This window comes from Mesocricetus auratus, unplaced genomic scaffold, assembly GCF_017639785.1.
Source record: "Mesocricetus auratus isolate SY011 unplaced genomic scaffold, BCM_Maur_2.0 Super-Scaffold_100676, whole genome shotgun sequence".
Taxonomy (NCBI): domain Eukaryota; kingdom Metazoa; phylum Chordata; class Mammalia; order Rodentia; family Cricetidae; genus Mesocricetus; species Mesocricetus auratus.
The window spans coordinates 68,804,142-68,826,871 of record NW_024429266.1 but is presented as its reverse complement, the minus strand read 5'-3'; the positions used below and the strand labels follow the sequence as shown (position 1 = coordinate 68,826,871).

Genomic DNA, 22,730 nt, shown 5'->3' with positions numbered 1-22,730 from the left:
CCCTCCTCCTCCCACCGGCCGATGATGACATGTCCAGCTTGGCTTCCTCCTCTTTTCTTTCCTTCTTTCTTTCTTATTTTTCCGATCCCCCTCCCGGGCATGTGTCACTAGAGTAGCGACAAATGTCAGTAACGGACTTAGACTGATAGGAAGACCAGGCACAGATGCCCCTTAAGCATCTACAAGGTCTAGGGCACCTACTTGGAGCAAAGATCGCCAGACTGTGGCCTTGGGCCACCACCAGCCTTTGCAAATGAAATTTTGTTGGGACATAGCCAGGTCCATTAGCGCCGCAAGTCTGCTTCTGTGTGACAGGGATGGGGCTGGGTAGTTTCGTGAGACTGAGTGGCACTTTGAGCCTAAAATATTTACTGTCTGTCTGTTAAGAGGGAATGCTTGCTGCCAGCTGAGTAGAGGGGACAGCAAACAGGTGGCACTGCCGGGCTCCAAGGCGGAGGCACTTAGTTTGACCCAGGACAGATAGCAGGAGTGTTCCTGGACTCTGAGGCCTCGAGGGACAGCTGCATATCTTAAAAGCTGAGGGAACAAGGGTCACATGAGAACTCCTGGGAATCAGGGTCATGCTGAGGTTCAGACCTCACTGACATGAAATCAGGGCCGAAGGTCACTTGGTACTGAATAGGACAAATTATTCTGCTGGGACTCTTCACACAGTCAACCTGTGTCTTCTTGGGCTCTGTGAATGGGTGGGGGCATCACTAGGCCAGACTGCCACCCTCAGTGGTGTGGGCCTCCCTGAGCCAAGTTTCAAGCTGAAGGAAAGAGCAGGATGTAGTGGTTAAGAGTATGAGTTAGGAGCTGAGATCGCACAGCAACAGGTTGATCCAAAAACTTGTGAGATTCCACAGATCTCTTTCTTTCCTTACTTTTTTTTAAAGCAGCCTCATGTAGCCCAGGCTGGCCTCAACCTCCCTAGACAGCCCAGAATGACCTAGTACCCATGTTCCTCCTGCCTCCTCCTTCAAAGTACCGGAATTATAGGCATGCTACACCATGGCTGATGCGTGTGATGCTAAGACTCAACTCAGAGCTTTTAACCTGCTAGTCAAGCATTCTGTTAACTCTTGGTCATCTTAGGAAAGATGTGCTCTACCCCTATTGAATTAACTAACCATTCTGTTTCCCTTCTCCAGCTCCCCAAACTGCTCCCAGTCACAAACATTCCACTTTATTTTATTTTACTTTGTTTTATTAGGAAGGGTCTCGTGTGGCCCCGGCTGGTCTCAAACTCATCATGTAGCTGAGGCAGCCTCGGACATCTGGTCTCCTGCCTATGCCTCCCTCGTGTTGGGTGACAGGTGTGTGCCACCAAGCCCAGTTTCTATGGCTGGAGCTGAGCCACATCCCAGCCCCACGCTATTCTTTGGTGTCCCGGAATCTAGGGAACATTAATCTCAGACAACTCATCACCTTTCACAGTTCTCTTCACCCCTGAGGGGTGCAGGGACAGTTGCTGAAGGAGGGAGGCTCCACCTAACACAGTTGTCATCATGCTGGGGGTCATCTGATGCCAAAGTGTCCTCGCTTATTCCAAGTTGAAGTCAACATACTTTCTCAAAGTTTCCGCCACTGAACCTTACACTGGGAATCTTGCCTTTAATTTTGTCAGTCCTTCGGATATTTCCCCCCTAATTTGTCATCACGCTGCCACCCTGCACACTTGGCTTTTCCTGCGCATTTCGGATGATGCACCCAGAGTCATTAAGGTGCCTCCTAAAATAACACACTTGCTCTCATGGCAACCCAGTGACATGGCCACCTGTTGAGAGCATTCCACTGGTGAAAGAGAAAATAAGCCCATTTTTATTTTTGGAGGCTCACTCATCCCTGGGAGTTCCTGCCATGTCACCCTGCTGACTCATGCTGAGGAGTGGATGGAGCTGGGCAAGTACCACATGCTGAGGGGCCCCTGAGTGCCAGGCATTGCAGACACAGCCCACCTGTTAGCTTCTTCCTGTTTCCAGCAAGCCTGCAAGGGAGACAATACGGTTCCCATTGTGTAGATAAAGAATCTGAAGCTCAGAGAAGTTAAGTAATTTGCTCGGGGTTGCACAGCTGGTGAGTAACAGACTGGCCTTCTGGAAGCTTGTCTTGTTTCTCTCCTGTCTACTCTGTGACACTGTGGACACGGTGTGGGCCATTCCAATCCCAAAGCCATCACTGTGTGGTCAGCAAGGTTCCCTCTGTACGGTTCTCGTGCCTTGGAACCGTAATTCCCCTTAGCAACTGTAGAAAATGCCAGGGTAGAAAAAGATGAAAGGGAACTACAACTCTGCTCAGAGCCACGGAACCAAGGCCGGTTACTTGCTGACACTTGACGAGCCTCCTTACCACGTGACACGACTCCTCCCACACGGCACAGCTGCTTAACCACGTGACATGTCTCCTTACCATATTTTTAAGAAGTTTTTATTATGGGGGCGGGGGTTGGCCGGGGAAACAACTTGCTATAATCAGTTCTCTGGAGCCCAAGGACTGAACTTGCACCATCAAGTTTGTCTGCAAGTGTCTTTACTAGAGCAACGCTTCCAGGCCACCACAAGCTTGTTTTTAATGAAGATAAGAAATTGAACCCCGCAGATTGGCTGATACCCTTTTTTTTCTTTAAGAAGATCTTCTGTACCATACACTAGCCTCAAACTCACTATGTTACATGGCTCCATAGATTTTTAAAATGTGATTATAAGATCATCCCAGTACTCAGGAAGCAGAGGCAGGTGGATCTCTGTGAGTTCAAGGCCAGCCTGGTCTGCAAAGTGAGTTCCAGAACAGGCTCCAAAGCTACATAGAGAAATCCTGTCTTGAAAAACAAATAAACAACTCCCCCAAAACAACAACAAAAAGATCCAATCACGGGATATATAAGTGCAGGTCCCAGGCAACACCCCCAGACTATGATAGTCAATTAAAAAAATGTTTTTCACAGAGCAAATTTCAGTGGCTTGCTTTGTTCCTTTTTTTAAAAAATCAGGATTTCATGAAGTCAGTTATGGCTTTCATCTCTGTGTGGCCGGGAAGAACCATGAAGTTTTGATCCTTCTTCCTGCTTATGCACTCTCTACGCCAACCTTATAAAGCCCTGGGATCACAGGCGTGATCACGCATGCCGCCTATATGAAGTAGACAAGCAGTCTACAAACTGAGCCCCAATCCCAGCTACCCAATTGTATTGATCACAAAAAAAGTCCATCTATTGTAATGCAACCCTTCTTTACATATAGCTGAAATCACACAGTACTCATTAACTTTATCGCCTGCCTTTGTGTATTATGACCCACCGTGAGTAGGCCCTGACTTCTTTAAAATCTCACTGGAAGCATTACTTTAGCCCTGGAGGAACATTAAAGATATGTAGATTTAAGATATCATACTAGGGCATTCTACCGCTGGATACTGGAAGCTTTTTATCAGAGTAATTCCATAATAAAGACCTTTACAGGACTAACACGATGGATAAAGGGGCTTATCCCAAGCTCGATGATGCTCACACAGAAGAAATAAGTGTAATCTTAAAAGTGTCTTTGCAAACAAATATTTTTTCTGATGATTGTTGTGCCTCAGTGTCCCCATGGCCTTGCTTCTGGGGACCCTGTGTATACCCCAGTCTGAAGATATTCAAATCTCTTACATAAAATTGCATACAATTTGTGCATCACGTATGCACACCCTTCTGTACACTTGACATCACCACTAGAGAGGACAAACAGTGCTGAACGTGCTGTGGGTGCTCTAGAAACAGTGGCACTGCAGTCTCTAAGGAACGAGGACAAGGGCCAATGTCTGTACACGCTCGGGGCAGAAACGGGCTCACTGTTTATTGTTTGCACTTATTTATTCTGTGTAGGGGGCATGCGCTATGGCACACGTACGGAGGTCAGAGGACAACTTACGCCTTGGTTCTCTCCTTCCACCATGTGGGTCCCAGGGATAGAATTCAGAGCATCAACCCTGGTAGCAAGCGCCTTTGTCCCCTAAGTCACCTCACTGGCCTGGAAACGAATCCCCAGCCCCAATATTTTAAAATTGAGGTTCATTGAGTATGTAGACACAGACCCTGTGACTGTGGAGGGCTGACTCGGTTTCTTTGAATTAACTCCTAGAGAGCCGGACTGTGGCTCTGCTGGTACAGTGCTTGTCTAGCATGCAGGAAGCCCTGGCTTCCATGCCTGGCACTGTGAAAACCTGGCGGGGTGGCACTTGCAACTCGGGAGGTGGCCATGAGAAGACTGGAAGTTCAAGGTTGTCATAAGCCACACAGCAAGTCTGCAGCCAGCCTGGGCTACGTGAGAGACTGTCACATAACAGAAAGGAGGTCGTAAGGAACGCTCATCTCAATGGCCCTCAGCACGTGTCTCCACGTTCTTCTCCTGCAGACTGAACCAGTTTTCACTCCCACTGTATTTTCACCTGGGCGGAGTATTTTAATTTTAAATATCTGCCAATTCGGTTGTTAATATTACCACTGTTTTAACGTTCATTTCCTCAACCCACCTAAGCGCAGGTTTTTTGTTTTGGTTTTGGTTCAGTATTCCTTTCTTTGATTCAGTGTGAAGAGGCCGATGAACAAGTAAAAGTCTTTCTGGTCACACCACTAGTAGTGTAAGGCATAGATCGGGGTGATGTTCCTCCGCTTCTTCCTTGTCTGGGCTGTACAGTCAAGTGCTTATCTTTGCCATTTAGAGGTATTTTGCTTTTATCTATGTGTATTGTATGTGTGTGTGCATATGTGTAGGTCAGATGAGTGTGTCTTGGAGGTCAGATGAGTGTGTCTGATCCCCAGGACCTGGAGTTAGTTACAGGTGATTGTGAACTGCCTGAGGTAGACATGGAAACCAAACTCAGGCCTTCTGAAGCAAGCTCTCTTGAGTGCTGAGCCATCGCTCCGGCCCCTGGGTGTCTTATTTAAGGGCACCAACAAACCTCATCATTTTAATTGAATAAATGGTGAAGGGAGGGCAAAGAGGTGAAAACGGCCATGAACGTAGAGCAGGTGAGTGAGGAACAATGGGAAGAATCAATTTATTTGAAAATGACAGGGCACTGCATACAGTCACAACTTTTCTACTTATGACAGCCTTCGTCTAGAAGACTAATTTATTTTAGATGGCTCTAGAAAGAAAAAGAGAAAAGACTAATGGGTGGAATACAAAAGTTAGCTACTTTGAATGCTACTTAAAAAGAGTCTGAGCCAGGTGTGGTGGTGCAGGCCTTTAATCCCAGCAGTAGGGAAGCAAAGGAAGATGGATCTCTGAGTTCGAGGCCAGCCATGTCTACAGAATGACTCCAGGACAGCCAGGGCTACACAGAGAAACCATGACTTGGCTGTTACCATGCACCTTAAATGCCTGCATTTAGACGGTACAGGCAGGAGGATCAGGAGTTACAGGTCATCTTCAGTTATATTATGGGTTCAAGTCCAGCCTGGAATATATGAGATTCTTTCTCAAATCAAAACAAGGGCTGGAGGTGTGGTTAAGTTGGAAGAGTGTTTGCCTAGCATGCATGGAGCCCTGTGTTTGGTCCCCAGCACATATAAGCCAGGTATGGAAGCACACACACCTGTAATCCAAGCACTTGGGAAGTAGAGGCAGGGAGATCCAGAGGTCTGGGAAACATAAAACTGTGTGTGTGTGTGTGTGTGTGTGTGTGTGTGTGTGTGTTTGAATTGTTGCATGATGAATGACTTCCTTCAAAAGTAGTGAGCAGCTTTCTCTAGAAGTATTCAAATAAAGTATTGCATTCATAGTGCTGGTAAAGGGACCTACCCACAGGCATCGGAATGGCAGCCAAGGTTGTCGGGACCAGTGCTGCCTCAAGCTAGTGCTCTGGGACACAGAAGGGCCAGCTACAGCTGGACGGCAGTTGGGCTGACCTGTGCCTCTCTCTGCAGCATGCATACCTGCTGAAGCTCAAGGTCATGTACACTGTAGGCTACAGTTCCTCCTTGGCCATGCTCCTGGTCGCCCTCAGCATCCTGGGCTCTTTCCGGTGAGAACAGACTGCCCACTCTCCAGTCCTCAAATGTTCCTAATGACTCGGGATGGGAAGAGGGAGGTCTGGGTGGGCTGCCTGGCCATCTTGTGAAGCTATGTGGTTCAACACAAAGTCTGAGACTTAAAACAAAAGAATAGTAAATTCTGCAGATGACAATGTGCTGTTACAATGCCATACAAAAGCAATGTATGGAAGCATATGCATGCCCTCCACTCCAAAGGGCTGTAGTTGGACAGCCCTGGATTTAATGTGTGTTGCAAGACAATTCTTTGTCCAGCGCAGTCCAGAGAAGCTAAAAGGTTGGACACCCCCTATTTAAGCTTCCAGAAGGACTAGGGGTGTGGCTCAGTTGGTAGAGTGCCGGACCAGCAAGCTCAAGGCCCTGGGTGCAATCTCCTGCTCTACATAAACTGGCCATGGTGACACATGCCTGTGGCCACTCCCAGGTGGAGGTGGGAGGATCAGAAGTTCGTAGTCATCCTTGACTATAGAGACAACTGGAAGCCAGACTGGCCGCATAAAGATCCTATCTCAAAATAAAATAATGGTAGGGAGGACCAGCAACAAACTTCCAGTCCTTAGAACACAGGAGAAAATTTGGGAGCTGGAGGTGGTGGCTGGTCAGGGCCGAAGACACGTTGCTGTTAAAAAACTAGTGATTGCGTTACTCTGTTCTGTTCTGGTCTATTCTAGTCTGAGTCGTGGTATCACCATGTTGTAGTCCCTACTAGACTAGAACTTGAGATGATCCTTCTGCTTCCACTGCCAAAGTGCTGGAATTACAGGCATGTACCGCTATGCCTGGCTCTCTTTTCTTTTGTAACTTCAATACAGCCCAGGGTGCACCGGGAACCCAGGGTCCTATGCCCTCATACAGGTCCATTAATACCAAGAGATGGAACATGGGAGCAGTGGCAGGGCTTTGATTTCCCCATGCAATGGGAGGGGCGGGGCAGGTGGACATGCCTTCCATGGCCTTCAGCCCCAACTTCTCTCTGACAGGAGGCTGCACTGCACCCGCAACTACATCCACATGCACCTGTTCCTGTCCTTCATCCTGCGCGCCCTGTCCAACTTCATCAAGGATGCTGTACTCTTCCCCTCAGATGACGCCACCTACTGTGATGCCCATAGGGTAACATGCCTAAGTGTCCTAGACTGACCTTGGAGAGGATCAAGCCCCGTAGCTCACTGTCCTCCTCGAAAGCATCCATTAAGATTATGCAGACGCTCCAGGTAAAAGGTGGTGTTTGGCAGGACATGGAAGTTCCAGGAGGTTCCATAAGGTTCTGCAGCCATGGAGGCATGATGTAAGTCATGTGTATGGGATTTGGTGGAGGCTGCCTTTAATTCCCAGTGCCCTGGAGTGGACCAGCCACTCTGGGAATTAGAAATGTGGTTAGACTTCTCTCATGACAACTCCTATAGACAAATGGAGAAATCTGGGGTAAAAACTGCCTGGTTATTGGAGGGAGAAAGTGGGCTCATGACCAAATGTCTGCATGGCCAAGTCTGACCCATTTTCTCCCTCTCACTGTCTAGATGCCACTAAAGTCATTGCACTCACTCTGTGTGTCACCTGGGGTCCCTGACTGCTCACCATAAGCAGCTAACTGATGAAGAGTCCCTAGTGATCTAAGTGATCTACAGTCTCTCTCTCTCTCTCTCTCTCTCTCTCTCTCTCTCTCTCTCTCTCTCTCTCTCTCTCTCTCTCTCTCTCTCTCTCTCTCTGGTCCATCCTGCCCCCAGTGTGAGCCTTTGACCTCAGGCTTTCACCTCAGGGTTTCGATATGGACACTGCAACTCCAAGTTTCACACCCACATTCTGATCTAGGAAGAAGATTGTATGTTAAACATTTTATTTTCGTTATGGGAGACTTGGCTTTTTCATTTATCTCCCAGAAACTACACACAAACACACACACAGATACACACACACATATAAACACACACAGACACACACACAAACGCACACACATACAGGCACACACAAGCACACACGGACACACACATACTCAGAAGAGGAAAGACCGTTTTGTTAACTTTGACTCGTACCCTATTCTCTCCCTAGGCTATAGCATCCTCCTTGGAAAATGAAGGTGTGGTCAGTACTGGGTGTTTTCTCTAAGGAATGCAAGGCTCAGGGCCAATTCACAATTGGAACCCACGTCCTGTTCTGGCAGTCCCTAGGTCATCTTCCCTGGGCCTGGGGACGTGCAGTCTAGAGAACACTGTGAGCCTGGTCTCCTGACCAGGGAAGGCTTCAGAAGAACTCTTGACTGTGTTCATTCCTGTGTGTATATGTAGCATGAGTTCTAATAGGTCTTAATAATAAAAAGCCCTGAGTAGATATAGGGTAAATGCTGAAAGGTCAGAGAGACGAAGAAGCAAGCCACACCTTACCCTGCTAACTTCCTAGCCGAAAAGAGGCCGAGCTCCTCTCTCCTCCTGCCTAATCACTTCCTCTCTCTGCCCAGCCACATCACTTCCTGTCTGTCTGTATAGACCTCCAAACCTCTATGGTTTAGCTCTGCCCTCTGATCTTCAGGCAAACTTTATTTGTTAAAGTATAAACAAGATATCACTACATGTTTATATGCTTGTGCATGAGTGTACGTACACGTGGAGATAAGAGATCAAGCTCAGATATCCTTCCTCAGACTCTACCTCTTTTATTTTTTGAGGCAGGGTCTGTTATTGGCCTGGAACTCCCTAAGTATGTTAGGTTGACTGGCCAGCAAGCCTAAGGGATCTGCTTGTCTACCTCCCTAGTGCTGGGATTGCAGGCATGCCTTGCTGTATCTGGCTTTTAAAATGTGGGTTCTGGGAATCAAACTGAGGTCCTCATGCTTGCCCAGAAACATTTTACCCACTGAGCTATCTCTATAGTCCTGGAGAGGTAGTTGTACGTCTCAAGTTTCACCCTGGGCCTGCCTCCTGCCTCCTACAGTGTAGTATTATTTTCTTTGGGAGCAGTTACCCAACGGCAGCTCAGTGACCCAGCCCAGGCTCACATGCCTATCTCTTCCAGGTGGGCTGCAAGCTGGTCATGATCTTCTTCCAGTACTGCATCATGGCCAACTATGCGTGGCTGCTGGTAGAGGGCCTCTACCTTCACACACTCCTCGCCGTCTCCTTCTTCTCAGAAAGGAAGTGCCTGCAGGTGTTTGTGCTCCTCGGATGGGGTATGTGTGTCCAGGGTATTATGCGGGTGTGGTTTGCAGGAAAGGAGTTAAGAGTTGGGAGAATTCCAACTCTAGTTGCAGCTCCATCCATCCACCCATCAATCCATTCACCAAACCATCTACTATGCACCTACCCAACCACCCACACAGCCACCTGCCCAATCATTTATCTACCCATCCATCCATCCATTCATCCATCCATCCACCAACCCATTTATTTTCTCATCCATCCATTTACCCATCCATCCAACCTGTACAGTATAAAGAGAAAGAAACCAGATCCACAATGAACTAACTTGGGTAATCTTTGACAAGTTGCTGAATGGTTAACCCTCTGACCCCAGGTTCTCTGCCTTTCAAATGTGAATAAGAGTTGTAATTTAGCTTCAACTGAATGTTGGGCATCCTGAGCTATTTCTAATTTTATTCTGCCCAACACTTGCTTCATCTTCCACAGATGATTCATTCTTTGTCCTCTTTATGGGGATCCTTGATAGTCTGGACTCAGGAGACACAGTTCAGACAGATGTAGCTGTTCTTTTGTTTTTATTCTTTGGGAGCTCGCCACCCAGCTCCCAAATAAATGCAGAGACTTACTTATTCTTGCTTATGAATGCCTGGCGGCTTTAGCTTGGCCTGTTTCTAGCCAGTTTTCTAACTTAAATTATTCTGTTTCTCTTTAAGTACATCTTGCCTTTGGGCTTTTACCTTTCTTTATTGTAGATATCTTTCTTTCCTTCTTACTCCGTGGCTGCCTTTGTGGCTGGGTGCTGGGAACTGAACTGGGTCCTCTAACAGAGCCGCTAGTACTCTTAACCACTAAGTCATCTATCTCTCCAGTTCCTTTCCCTCCTCCATGCACTTAATTAGTAAGAGTCCTTTCTAGGAATGCCCTCGTCTGACTCTTCTGCTTGTCTAAATCTCCTCATACTAGCATCTCAACTCTCTATTAGACCAGAAGGAAGGTGACCGAGCAGACTATTTTTATTAATTCTTCCAAATCCTCTGGAAACCCTTCCGTCTTATTTTCCAAATCATTAAATACAATAGGAAATCTCTAAGTTCTTAGGTGTTTTACCAACCTGAATTTTGTGTGCATATATGTGAAGTGTATATGTGTGTGTGGTATGGGGTGTATATGTGTATGTGTCTGTGAGTGTATGGCTGGTATGTGTAGCATGTATGTGTTATGAGTGTGGTGTGTGCCTGTGTGCACTGAAGGGCCCAGACCCTCACCCAGTCCCTGTTTGGCAGCCATGACAGGCTGTGGAAAAGACCCAACAAGACATAGGCCCCTGACTCAGCAGCATGTGCTGAGCCCCCAACCTTGACCAACCTTGCCCTAATTACTAGGAAGCAACTGCCAGATACCCTCCATGTGACAAGGAACCAATCAGAAGTTAGTTGGTGGGCTCTGGATGTGCTTTACTGATAATAGTGGAATGCAGACATAGCAACTGCCCTGGGAGGGCCTCTAGGTACAGCAACCTTTCTGCAGCTGTAGCTGACCAGGAGGTGCACCCATCCTGAGACTGTTGCTATGAAACTAGCAGACCCCCAGACACTCCCCTTGCTCTACCCCAATATGTGCCCTGTCCCACTGCTGCTCGGGGTCCCTCCTACTCCACCCACTGTGTTGGATGTACGGAGGGTCTGAATTAACTTGAAAGTTAAAAAGACTCTGCTTTTGCATTGGATCTGATCTCTTGGTGGTTTTGGAGGTTCAGAGTCTGGGCACAACAGCGCATGTATGTAAAGTCAAAGGTTTATGTCAAGTGTCTTACACTACCACTGTCCATCTTATCTTTTGAGATGGGGTCTCTTCCTGAAACAGTGGACTGATTATCTGCTTCCCCTCTCTCCCATGCTATTACCATGCCCAGCCTTTTTTTAAAGATGCGTTTACTTTTATTTTATGAATGTGTGTACCTGGTGCCCACTGAGGCCAGAATTGGGCATCAGGTCCCTGGAACTGGAGTTACAAACCATTGTGAGTCACACGTGGGCACTGGGAACTGAACCCAGGTGGTCTGTAAGAGCAGTGAATGCTCTTAGCTGCTGAGCCACCCCTCCAGCTCCCTGTGGTGCTGGGAATACAAACTAAGGCTCACCTGCTTGTATAGGAGTCGTTTTATTGACTGAGTCCCTCTCTCAAGCCATGTACCTAAGATTTTCTGAAAAGCAATTAGTCAGAGAGAAATGTTACCTAAAGACTGGTTTCAAAAATGCCAGGGTTAGAGAAGTATCTCAATGGTAAGGCCCTGTCCAGCATGCTGGAGGCCCTGAGTTTGGTTCCCACACCACAAAAAACATTAAGTACAAATGAGAGATGTTTCTGTGTTTTCAGCTGTCATAAGGATGTACTACGATACAGCCTCCCTTCCCTGCCCTCCCCTGCCCTCCCCTGCCCTTCCTGACATTTGGTTGCTTTTTCTTCTACAGATGTATGTCTCCATTTCTTTTTCTTGACCTTGAACATGCAAGCCTCATGCCTCAGTCTCCTCAGGGCTGCAATTACAGGCTGTGGCTTGAGGCCTTGTTTCTCTCTTTTTATTATTCTTCTTTCCCTCCCTCCCTCCCTCCCTCCCTCCCACCCTCCCTCCCTTCCTCTTTCTTTTTTATATTCAGTGTTGATGCATTTAGTGTGTGTGAGTGTGTGAGCGCACGCATGATTGTGTGTTGTGTGCCATACGTATGGAGAGACAAAGGGCAACTGGTGGGAGCTGGCTCTCTCCTTCCACCATTTGGGTCCCTGGGTGTAACTCACTGAGCCATCTTACTAGACACCATTCTTGGTTTTGGAAAATGTTCTTATGCTATCTCTTAGATCCTATCCTCTGCCCTGGTTCACTCTTTGCCGAAACTCTTTCTAGTCACTGATTCACCCCACTGCGCTGTTCCATCAGTTTCTTCTGATCTCCGGGGGAGGGAGATTCTTGTCTTTATCTTCCAACTCTTCTACTGAATGTTTATTTTGGAAGTCATACATTCATCTTGTTCTCTGAATGCTCCCGGTTGGCAGCATCCTGTGTCTTTTGTAGATGTAATCTTTCCTGTCTCTCTGTGATCTCCCTGGGGTTGTTTTGCTTAAGTTCCTTCTGCTCCCTGCTTAGTCTGTTTCCTGTCAGTTCCTTTTCTCTGGTTGTTTTGTTTCTAGCTTTAGATGTAATCTGATGTCTGTGACCTTGGCTCTCTGTTCATAGTTAAGAATGAGTCAGGCCAACATTGATGGAAAGCTCCGTTTCCCCAGGGAAACTGGCCTGGAAGTGACTACTGGATTGGGGGTCCTCAGCTATTTCTAGGCTTTTTAAAAAGTTGCATTTATTTGTTTATTATGTACAGGTGTGTGTGTTGTGCGTGTCCATACACATGTAAAGGCGAGAGAACAGTTTGTGGGAGTTAGTTCTTGAGTATGGGGGTCAAACTCAGGTGGTGAGGCTTAGTGGCATGTGCTCTTACCCAACAAGACATCTCAGCAGCCCTATTTCTAGGACTTTTGTCATGGGTCATTCAGTTTATTCAGAAAAGCATCCTGTAATGCCTTCGGTTTGACTCAGGGGAGCAGAGTGAGGTAGAGATTTGCCTACTAGAGATCTATAAATTGAGTAGCCTGGGCACCTGACCTCTCTCCACCCACTGTATACACCAGAAAGTCTGTTAGAGTCACTGCAGAGCTGAAGTGGAAAACTACACAAGCTGGGCCAGCACAATGGTGCCTCGGCCACCTGCAAGGCTGCAGCAGGAGGGTGGCTTGAGTGCAGGAGCTGGAGGCCACTGGATAACGCAGTGAAACCTCATCTCTTAGAACAATAAGACAGCAGAGTGCTTGCCTAGCACACACGAAGTCCTAGGTTCAGTCTCCAGCACCCCGCATGGTGGCGCATACCTGTCATCCAAGCACTCGAGAAGTAGAGGCAGGAAAATCAGGATTTCAAGGCCATCCTCAGTTACGTATTGAGTTCCTTGCCAGTCTGGGCTAAATGAGGTTGTCTCAAAGAAAAAGTAAAGCAAAGCAAATAGCCAGACCTGGCGGTGTGGGCCCCTGGTGCCAGCTTTTTACGTGGCTTTTGGGAACTCAGATTCAGGTATTCTTGATTGCACAGTAAGCATTCTCACCCACTGAGCCGTCTCCCAGCCCCAATAGACAAGGATTTTATACGTCAATACTTTAACAAATCTAATGAGTTCCCCACCAACTGGATCCTCTGTCCATCTCATTCCTCCAGCTATATCCCATTTCAAACCAAATTGCATCCATGTGCCTTCTCTCCCTTCCAGAAGTCCTCAGGAGTCTGGCCCAGGCTCCTGGGAGTATCCTAATCCCAAGTGGCTTTCAGGTTCCATATGAACCGACTGCAGCTCTTAGGGTATTAACAGAAGCCTGGAAGCATGTGGCTTCATACTGATACAGATGGAAAGGGGGTTTCCATGGCAGTCAAATCTTGTCATCAGCCTAGTACCTGGACAAGGATAAATGTCCATTCACTGTGCCTGTATTGAAGCATGAGTTCTCGCTCCCCTACCTATTAGTTGCTTGTCTCATCGCTGTGGGAAAATGTCCTGGCAGAGGCATCTTAAGAAAGGGTTTGTTTGTGTCACAGTTTGAAGGGACAGTCCGTCATGGCAGTGTATCCATGGAAGCAGGAACCGGAAGCAACTGCTCACATTATATCCACAGTCTGGAAGCAGAGAGTGAGGGCTCAGCTCACTTTCTCCTTGTTATTCAGCCCAGGACCCCAGCCCATGGGATAGTATTGCCCACATCTGGGGTGGGACGTCCTACCGCAGTTAACCTCACCCAGACAGTCCCTTGAAGGCACACCCAGAGACTTATCTGTTCAGTCATCCTAAAGTCTGTCAAGCTGACAGTCAACATTAAACATCATACTATTTGTTTTGACCTTCAGGTTCTCCAGCCATTTTTGTTGCTTCATGGGCTGTCACCAGGCACTTTCTGGAAGACATTGGGTAAGCTGGTAGGAAGAAGAGAAGCAATAACACACTGACTCTGTTCTGACAAACGGGGAACCCGCATAAGACCAAACTAGATTCCCTTAATAAAAGAGACAGTCATGTGACTAGGATGACATATGAGGCTGCTGACAGTGAACCTAAGACCTAACACTAATGCACAAACTGACTTAGTGGAGCCCATTCTATATGGAGAGATACCTTGCTCAGCCTAGACACAGGGAATGCGGGGGGAGGTGCAGAGGTGCCTTGGTCCTGCCTCAATGAGATGATGGGACAGACTTAGTAGACTTCCTAGGAGAGGCCTTACCCTCTCTGCGGAGCAGATGGGAGGAGGGGGAAGAGGGGAGAGCGGGAGGAGAGAGGAGGAACTGGGATTGGAATGTAAAAAGTAAATTAATAAAAAAGAGAGATAGAGAGAGGCAAGAACGTGGCACAACATTTTACAGGCAGCCTCTGTAGCAGCTGGCTTTGCAGCTAGGAATCCAGCCAACCTCACACTGCTGGTTCAAGAGATGGAATACTTGCCTACATGCACGAGGAGGGCTGGAGCTTGATTCCAGCACTGCATTAACTGGATGTAGCAGAGAGGGATACTCTTTAAGATTAAAGACTTTGTATATATGTGTATGTATGTACATATGAGTGCAGATGACCACGGAAGCCCAAGAGGGCATCGAATGCCCTGGATCTGGAATTACAGGTGGCTGTGAGCTGTCCTACATGGATGCTGGGAATTGAACTCAGGTTGTTTGCAAGAATAGTATGGGTTCTTAGCCACTGAACCATCTTTCGAACCCTGAGAAAAGAAGATCTTGATGGTGGTGGGCACACGCTGTGGTGACTAAAGACATAAGCACAGTCTTCCTTCCAAGGCTGGCACTGGGAAACATGCCCGCCAGGTAGCCTAGTTCCCCACTCCTAACGATACCCAACACTTTCTTCCCTAGATGCTGGGACATCAACTCCAACACTTCCATCTGGTGGCTCATTCGAGGGCCTGTGATTCTGTCCATCCTGGTGAGTGGCATCCACTCACTGGCTGGGGACAAGCAGGGGAACACTGGACCAGTGAGCCACAGAGGGTGGGAGAGCCTGGAGCTTGAGGCCCCAGCAGGTGCTAGGAGGGTAGAAACTGCAGGATCCCAGAGGTTGGCAGGCACGCTCTTCCCTGAGGAGAGGCAGGAGGGAGTGGGTAAGAGGGTGGGAGTCATTCACTTTATCTTTTGGGACATGGTCTTTCACTAGGACCTAGAGCTCAGAAATTTAAGATAAACAAATAAACAACTCCCAAATCTTTCCCCCTTCCCCGAAAGAAAAACAACCACTATCAGCAAAACAAACAGAAACCGAATCCTTCCCAAGAGAGGTTAGTTTCATCACTTAGGAGACTGAGGCAGGAGAACCGAGTCCAAGACTTGTCTGAAATCCGTTGTGGTATGCTGCATCAAAGAGAGAGGTGTGGGCTGGTATGATGGCTCAGTGCTGTGCAGACCTCACCCCTGGACTTCCGTCACCAGAACCTGCAGTAGAAGAGAGTCGTGACTACTGCAAGTTAGTCTTTACCGAGTACGCAGGTGTGCGCATGTGTGTGCAAACACAGATGTAATAATAAAATAGCAAACTATAAATAAATAAGTGAACTCCAAGGCTCAACCAAACCTGCATTCATCAAGATTTACAGGGGATTCCAAGCCCCAAGAGTTATCTGGCTGTCAATTTCGTAGACCCAAGAGCCACTGGACAGCAGGGTGTGTCACTTCCAGCTGTGGTCTCTGGATGTATGTGTCACTGGGACTCTGGGTGCAGGGATGAACAACCATCCTGGTTGTTATGTCTTTCCTGTGCATACCTCTAGGAGTCAGGGACGGGACAGAGGACCAAGGAAGCAAGACCCCTTTAGCCTGACCTCTGCCTTGTGCTTTGCAGATCAATTTCATCTTTTTTATAAACATTCTAAGAATCCTGCTGAGAAAACTTAGAACCCAGGAAACAAGAGGAAATGAAATGAACCAGTATAAGTAAGTATAAGGCAAAAGGCTTGGCATGCTGGGGCAGTCAGCAAACATTGACTGAGCACCTGCTGTTCACTAGTGCTGAGTATGAAGACAGGCATCCAGAGGGGCACACCTATGGTGTGACTGGGGTGGGTGCATCCAGAGGGGCACACCTATGGTGTGACTGGGGTGGGTGCAAGTATGCTTGAATATGAAGCCTCCGACGCTGTGGGGAGAGGACACTATTCAATCAGACAGGAAGCCTACAAGCAGAGAGCTAACCACTGCAAGGCTGTGAGGATGAGGAAGTGGGTAAGAGGTGTGCACATGAGGTCGGGCAGAAAGGGCCCGGCAAGGCAGAAAGCTGGCTCCCCTCGGTTGTTAAGCACAGCAGCGATAGCACAGGCACAGGCATCTGGTTTATACACTGGTGAAGTCGTTGAGTGGGTGTTTATCTGTATGTTACCGATAGAGGTGGGGGTGACCAGAAGCACTAAGGCTTGACACTCTGATGAGTGTCGCATCTGGGTGGTGAGCATGTGGGACTTTGGAGATTTTTGTCAAATAAATGAAAACATGTTGGGTGTGTTGTTGTATAACAGAATACTTGCCTGGCATGAGTGAGGGCCCGGGTTCAGCACCTACCACTGTAAAATACACAGATCATAGATCATAGAAAAGTGGGTAGCTAGGTAGATGACACATAGATAGTTTATAGATAAATGATAGATATAGATACAAACATTCAAAGATGACAGATAGGTGATAGATAAGTAGATGACTGATACATGATGGATAAGCAGGTGCATACAAAGATAATTGATAAATGATTGATAAATTGTTGGCAGATACACAAATAGATGACAGATATAGTTAGACAGACAGACAGACAGATCCAGAAAAACAAAGCACCTACACTGAAAAGAAATATCTGGAGACATTGCAGCAAATCTTAAAGCCATCAGGCCCTAGATGGGTTGAAGCCTGTGTGAGGAGGGCCTGAAGCAGATCAGGAGTGGCAGCATGTCCCTGTGTCCCCAGGCGCCTGGCCAAGTCCACCCTCCTGCTGATCCCCCTCTTCGGCATCCATTACATCGTCTTCGCCTTCTCCCCGGAAGACGCCATGGAGGTCCAGCTCTTCTTTGAACTGGCCCTGGGTTCCTTCCAGGTAAGTTTTGGGGACTGTGACTTGAAAGAGGGCTCTGTCAGTGAAGCACCGACTGGCATTGTAAGCATGGGGACCTGAGTTCAATCCCCGTATCCTTCAGAAAATCGCCATGTGGTAGTGTGTGCTTATAGTTCCATAGACGATGACATGGGAGGCAAGACAAAGGGATCCCTGGAGATCACCACTGAGCTAGCCTAGCCTACTTGGAGAAGTCCCAGGCCAATGAGAGACCCTAGGACACACAAAAAGTCAAAGAACACCCGAGACCTCCACATCTAAGTACATGCATTCACCTATACACACACACACACACACTTTCAATTTCCTTAGAGATGAGACTTCAGAGTGCAGAGACAGCAAGCTTGAAGTCCGTCTCACACAGTGATGACCCAAGAGCCACAGGAGAGGACCTTAAGATGTCAACTAATTTTTTAACCTATTAATTTATTTTTTACATTTCAACCCCAGTTCCTCCTCCCCCCTATATCCCCACTCCCCCTCCCTGCTTCCCCCCCACTTCCCATCTGCTCCTCAGAGAGGTAAGGCCTCCCCAGGAAGTCTGCTAAGTCTGTCCCATCATCTTATTGTGGAAGGCCCAAGCCTCTCTGCCACTCCCTGCCCCTGTGTCTAGGCTGAGCAAGATAATCTCTCCATATAGAATGGGCTCCACTAAGTCAGTTTGTGCATTAGTGTTAGGTCTTGGACCCACTGCCTCGTATATTGCCCCAGCTGCACCATTTTCCATCTGTTTCTGGAAGAGGGTTCTAGCTTCCCTAGGGTTGTGGATTGTAGGCTGGGTATCTTTTGCTTTATGTCTGGTATCCACTTATGAGTGAGTACATACTGTATTTGTCTTTCTGGTCTGGGTCACCTCACTCAGGATGGGTTTTTCTAGTTCTGTCCATTCGCCTGAAGATTTTAGGATGTCATTGTTTCTTACCACTGAGTAGTACTCCATTGTGTAAATGTACCACATTTTCTTTATGCATTCTTCAGTTGAGGAGCATCTAGGCTGTTTCCAGGTTCTGGCTGTTGCAAATAATGTTGCTATGAACATAGGTGAACAAATGTCCTAGTGGTATGAGTATGCCTCTTTTAGGTATATGCCCAAAAGTGGTATTGCAGTATCTTGTGGTAGGTTGATTTCTAATTTTCTGAAAAATCGCCATATTGATTTCCAAAGTGGATGCTAACTGATTTTGAATATCTGATAGTTAGAACATAATGGAGATGGGAGAGGTTGACTCCTGGGAGAAAGAAGGGGAAAATCAGTCAAGCATGATGTACCATGTATGTTACACAACCATAGCAGGCAGCACATTCACAACAATGAGACACACAGTGAGTAAAACCGCAGGCAGATGAGTCCTCCTTTTCTTACCATAAAGTCCAGAGGAAATGCCTAAAGCTGAGAAATTGGAAACTCAAAACATCAGCGTGTTATTTGAAATCAGTTAAGAGAGTTCAGGCTGGACTCGTTACCCCTAAGGAGTAGGAAGTGGGGGTGGGTGGCAAGGGAATGCTGGACTTGTGGTGTGTGTGTGTGTGTGTGTGTGTGTGTGTGTGTGTATGTGTGTGTGTGTGCGCACACACGCGCACCCACATGCGCATGCGCCAAGGAACAACATTCTTCAGGTAATGGCCACCTTTTTGTGGTTGTTGTTTTGGTTTTTGGTTTTTAGATAGGATCTCTCTGTAGCCTGGTACTCACCAAGTAGGCTACACCATGCTACCTGGCCAGTTAGCCCAGGGACCTGGCAATCTCTGTCTCCCGGTGTGTCACACGGTGAATATTTCAGATGGGTTATGGGATGGAAATTCGGGCCTGGAGCTCACAATGCAAGCACTTTATCCACCCAGCCATCTTCTCAGCCCGCAGCTGTAAGGGTTTTAACCAGAATCTTTTGACAGGAGGTGGGGGAATTCACCTACCTCTAATTACCAAGATGTTGTGAAGTTAAGACAACAATAACACAATTGGGTAAGAAGAAATTCTAAATGGAATCTCAAGGCTCATATTGTTGCTTAATCTATTTGCTTGTAGCCATTTCTTTCCAAAAATAACATGAATTCACTTTCAGCAACAACAGATGGAGAAAAAATATGTAGATGACTTATCAGTGGAAAAAAATATAAACCTGGTGAGGTAGTGTACTTTGTAATCCAAGTACTTGGGAGAAGGAGGTAGGAGTCAAGGTCATTCTTCACTACATAGCAAGTTTGAGGTCAGCCTGGGTTTGGAGCTTTCCAGAAGCCAAGGAAAGAACAATTTGTTTCAAGACTTACAGTATCCATTAGATGAGAACCAGTGGATTTGGCCTGTGGCTTACTGGTAGAGCATTTACCCTGCATCCCTGAGACCCAGGGCTCCATCCAGCACACACATAGACAGACAGACAGACAGACAGACAGACACACACACACACACACACACACACACACACACACATACACCAATGAAAGCAAGCCCATTGCCCAAAGAAGCCTGGTGATCATGCTATATAGGGCTTGAGGATGTTCATCCCCACCCCACCATCCCCACCCCTGCTAAGTTTTCCCTGGTAGTATTCCCATAGGGAGTACAACTTTAGCAGAGCAAACCCAATGGGGAGGTCTTAGCCTCAAAGTGAGGCCTCCACTCTCCCTTCATCCCTCGGATTCTACTTGGTGTAGACTAAGCTATTGCCACTGCTCTTGATTAGGGACACAGTGAGTCAGATCTTGACTCTCCTATTTCAAACCCAACTCCAGGTTATTCCTGTCCTCTCTTCTGAGAAGCTCCCTGAGCAGAGCCCCTGCCAGTCCCCTGATCATATTGCACATGAAACAATGGGCTCACCAGGACCCATCATGTTGGGGGCTTTGGAAGGACTTGACTTGACCATGAAAGTGGGTAGTGAGCATTCAGAAAGCTTGGGGTCCCCAGAGCTGCTTCTCCATGTAGGTAGGGACTTCCTGTCCCCAGAACCAGAAAGACAAGATAAAGCCAAAACCAAACCAAACAAACAAAAATGCTTTCTTAATGTCCCATGGACTTGCTTATAAATGAGGTCATTAAAAACATGTAAATATCTGGGCTTGGTACACATGCCCCTTGGGAGGCAGGGGCAGGAAGATAACTTCACATTCTAGGTCAACCTGGGCTATACTGAAAGTTACAAGTCAGCCAGTGACTTATGAGTTTCTGTCCCTCAAAATGTGTGTGTTTGCTCTTATGCGTACAAATACACTAAATGAAACATGTATATGTTTCCATATATACATGTGTATTCAAATATAAACATATCAAAGTTTCTTTCACATACCAAAGGGAAGAGAATAACAGAATGAACCTGCGTCTATCAACCATCCTAGAAAATGTAGCAAGAGATGGGGCCATGGGCTGGAAAGATGGCTCAGTGGTTAATAATTCTTATTGCTCTTGCAGAGGACCTGAGTTTGGTTCCCAGCATCCTTATTAGGCTGCTCCCAATCGCTGGGTAACTAGTTCTAGGGAATTTGATGCTCTCTTCTGTCTCCCACAGATACCTGAGCACAGGTAGCATACACACATATACAAAAGTATACATAACTGCACATAGGAATAAAACTCTAAAAAAGAAACACAGCCAGTGTTGGTGGTGCACACTTCTAATCCCAGCAACTGGGAAGCAGAGGCAGGCAGATCTCTGTGATTTCAAGGTCAGCCTGGTATACAGAGCAAGTGCCAAGTGCCAAGTGCCAAGATAGGCTCCAAAGCTATACAGAGAAACCCTATTTCAAAAAAAAAAAACAAGAAAAAACATATACACTACCACCACCACTACCAACAACAACAACAAAAGAAAAAAACACACCAGATTGTTCTGGCTTTGTATCTCCATGGTAGAACATGTGCTTAGCATGCATGGGCCATGTGTTCAAGTTCTGCCCCCTTCAAAAACAGCCATGGGAGATTACTCAGTGGGCAAAGTGCTCACTGCACAAGCAGAGGGTCTGAGTTAGAATCCCCAGAATCCCTGTAAAAAGCTGGGGTGGGGGTGCCAGTAATCCAAGCATTGAGGGGACAGACACAGGTGAACCCCAGGAGCTCATTAACCAGACTGTCTGGTCATTCAGAGTCTTTGTTTCAGTGAGAAATTCTGTCTCAAAAAAAGCATGAGGAGACCTGAGTAAGGACCAGTGTTGACTTGTTGACTGGAGGCCTTTACCAGTCAACACATGTGCACTTACACACATGTACACACACACACACACACACACACACACACACCTCACAAAGCCAATATTCCTGAGCACTTGTTTGTATTAAGACCACCACGGATGGGCAGGTCCATTACCCTCTGGGGTCCTTCAGTACGGTAAGTAGCTAAAAGCCAAAGCAGGGGGCTAGGCCAGCTGAAGTTTTAAGCTGAATATGGAAGCCTTTGGGAGAGGAAGGTTATTGGGGAGCTGGAGGGCTGGCCTGTAAGGAAGGTGGAATGGGGAGGTGGGCTCTAAGGGAGGAAAGGAACAGGCTCTCCGTGGATTGGTTACTTCCTGTTGCTGTGATAAAGCAGCCAGCATGACAGGAAAAGTGTAGGGAAGGAGGAGCCTTTATTTTGCCTCGGAGTTATAAGGGTACAGCCCATGGTGGTGGAGAAATCTTGGCACAGGACCTGAGGCAGCTGGTGGCGTTGTGGTGCTCAGCTGACTTACTCTGCAATGGACAGAGTGGTGCCTCCTATATGTGGGGAGAGTCTTCCTACCTTGACTCATCTAGAAAACCCCTCATAGGCATGCTCGAAGGTTCTCCTCCCAGGAGATGCTGGCCTCCATCAAGTTGTCAGTCAGTAGAGGCCATCACACATTACCCACGGCTTTGCAGGCATTGCAGACTGACATCCCTCACCTGGCCCAGGTGCATGCTGGAACCCTGGGTACACCATCCGGAAAACAGGAGCTCTGAGAGAAGGTCCAGATAAACCCCGCCCTCTAAGTCAGGAGACACAGCCTGGACCCCAGGGCTGCACCCACCTGCTAACAGACCTGCGCATACCTTGCCCTGACCACACGTCTGTTCTTCAGTAGGAATCAGGTCACCTTCCTTGTGAGCCCAGAATCTCCCACTAGAGTGACCTTGCCCCTCACTATCGGATGGGGTGGGAGTGATACTTCAGGGACCTCCTGTCTCTGCTATCCTGCATGGCTCTCTTTATCAGTTCCAGAGATCTGAACAGGGCCTGAGTCAGAAGCTCTTCTTCTCTCATCGCTGCCACTGACACAGGAGTTGGAGGCCATGTGCTAGGCCTCAGGGTCTGTAGCTAAAAATGACTCCTTCTGTGTTGAACAAGGCAGACACATCAGGGTACTATGGGCCCCAAAGTAGGAAATTCCCCAAGGCTGAATGAAAGGTATGAGAGAGAGAGAGAGACA

General features: G+C 47.4%; 1 protein-coding gene across 2 annotated transcripts in view; it reads left to right on the top strand.

Moving 5' to 3' along the window:
- Sctr (secretin receptor) overlaps positions 1-22,730 on the top strand; it is a 51,279-nt gene that overhangs the window by 25,474 nt on the left and 3,075 nt on the right. For both annotated transcript variants that reach the window (XM_040738587.1, XM_013113496.3), the window contains exons 5-11: positions 5,912-6,009; positions 7,018-7,150; positions 9,047-9,200; positions 14,108-14,168; positions 15,122-15,191; positions 16,101-16,192; positions 17,210-17,336. In XM_040738587.1, coding sequence (XP_040594521.1) covers positions 5,912-6,009; positions 7,018-7,150; positions 9,047-9,200; positions 14,108-14,168; positions 15,122-15,191; positions 16,101-16,192; positions 17,210-17,336 — 735 coding nt within the window. The remainder of the gene's footprint in view (positions 1-5,911; positions 6,010-7,017; positions 7,151-9,046; positions 9,201-14,107; positions 14,169-15,121; positions 15,192-16,100; positions 16,193-17,209; positions 17,337-22,730) is intronic.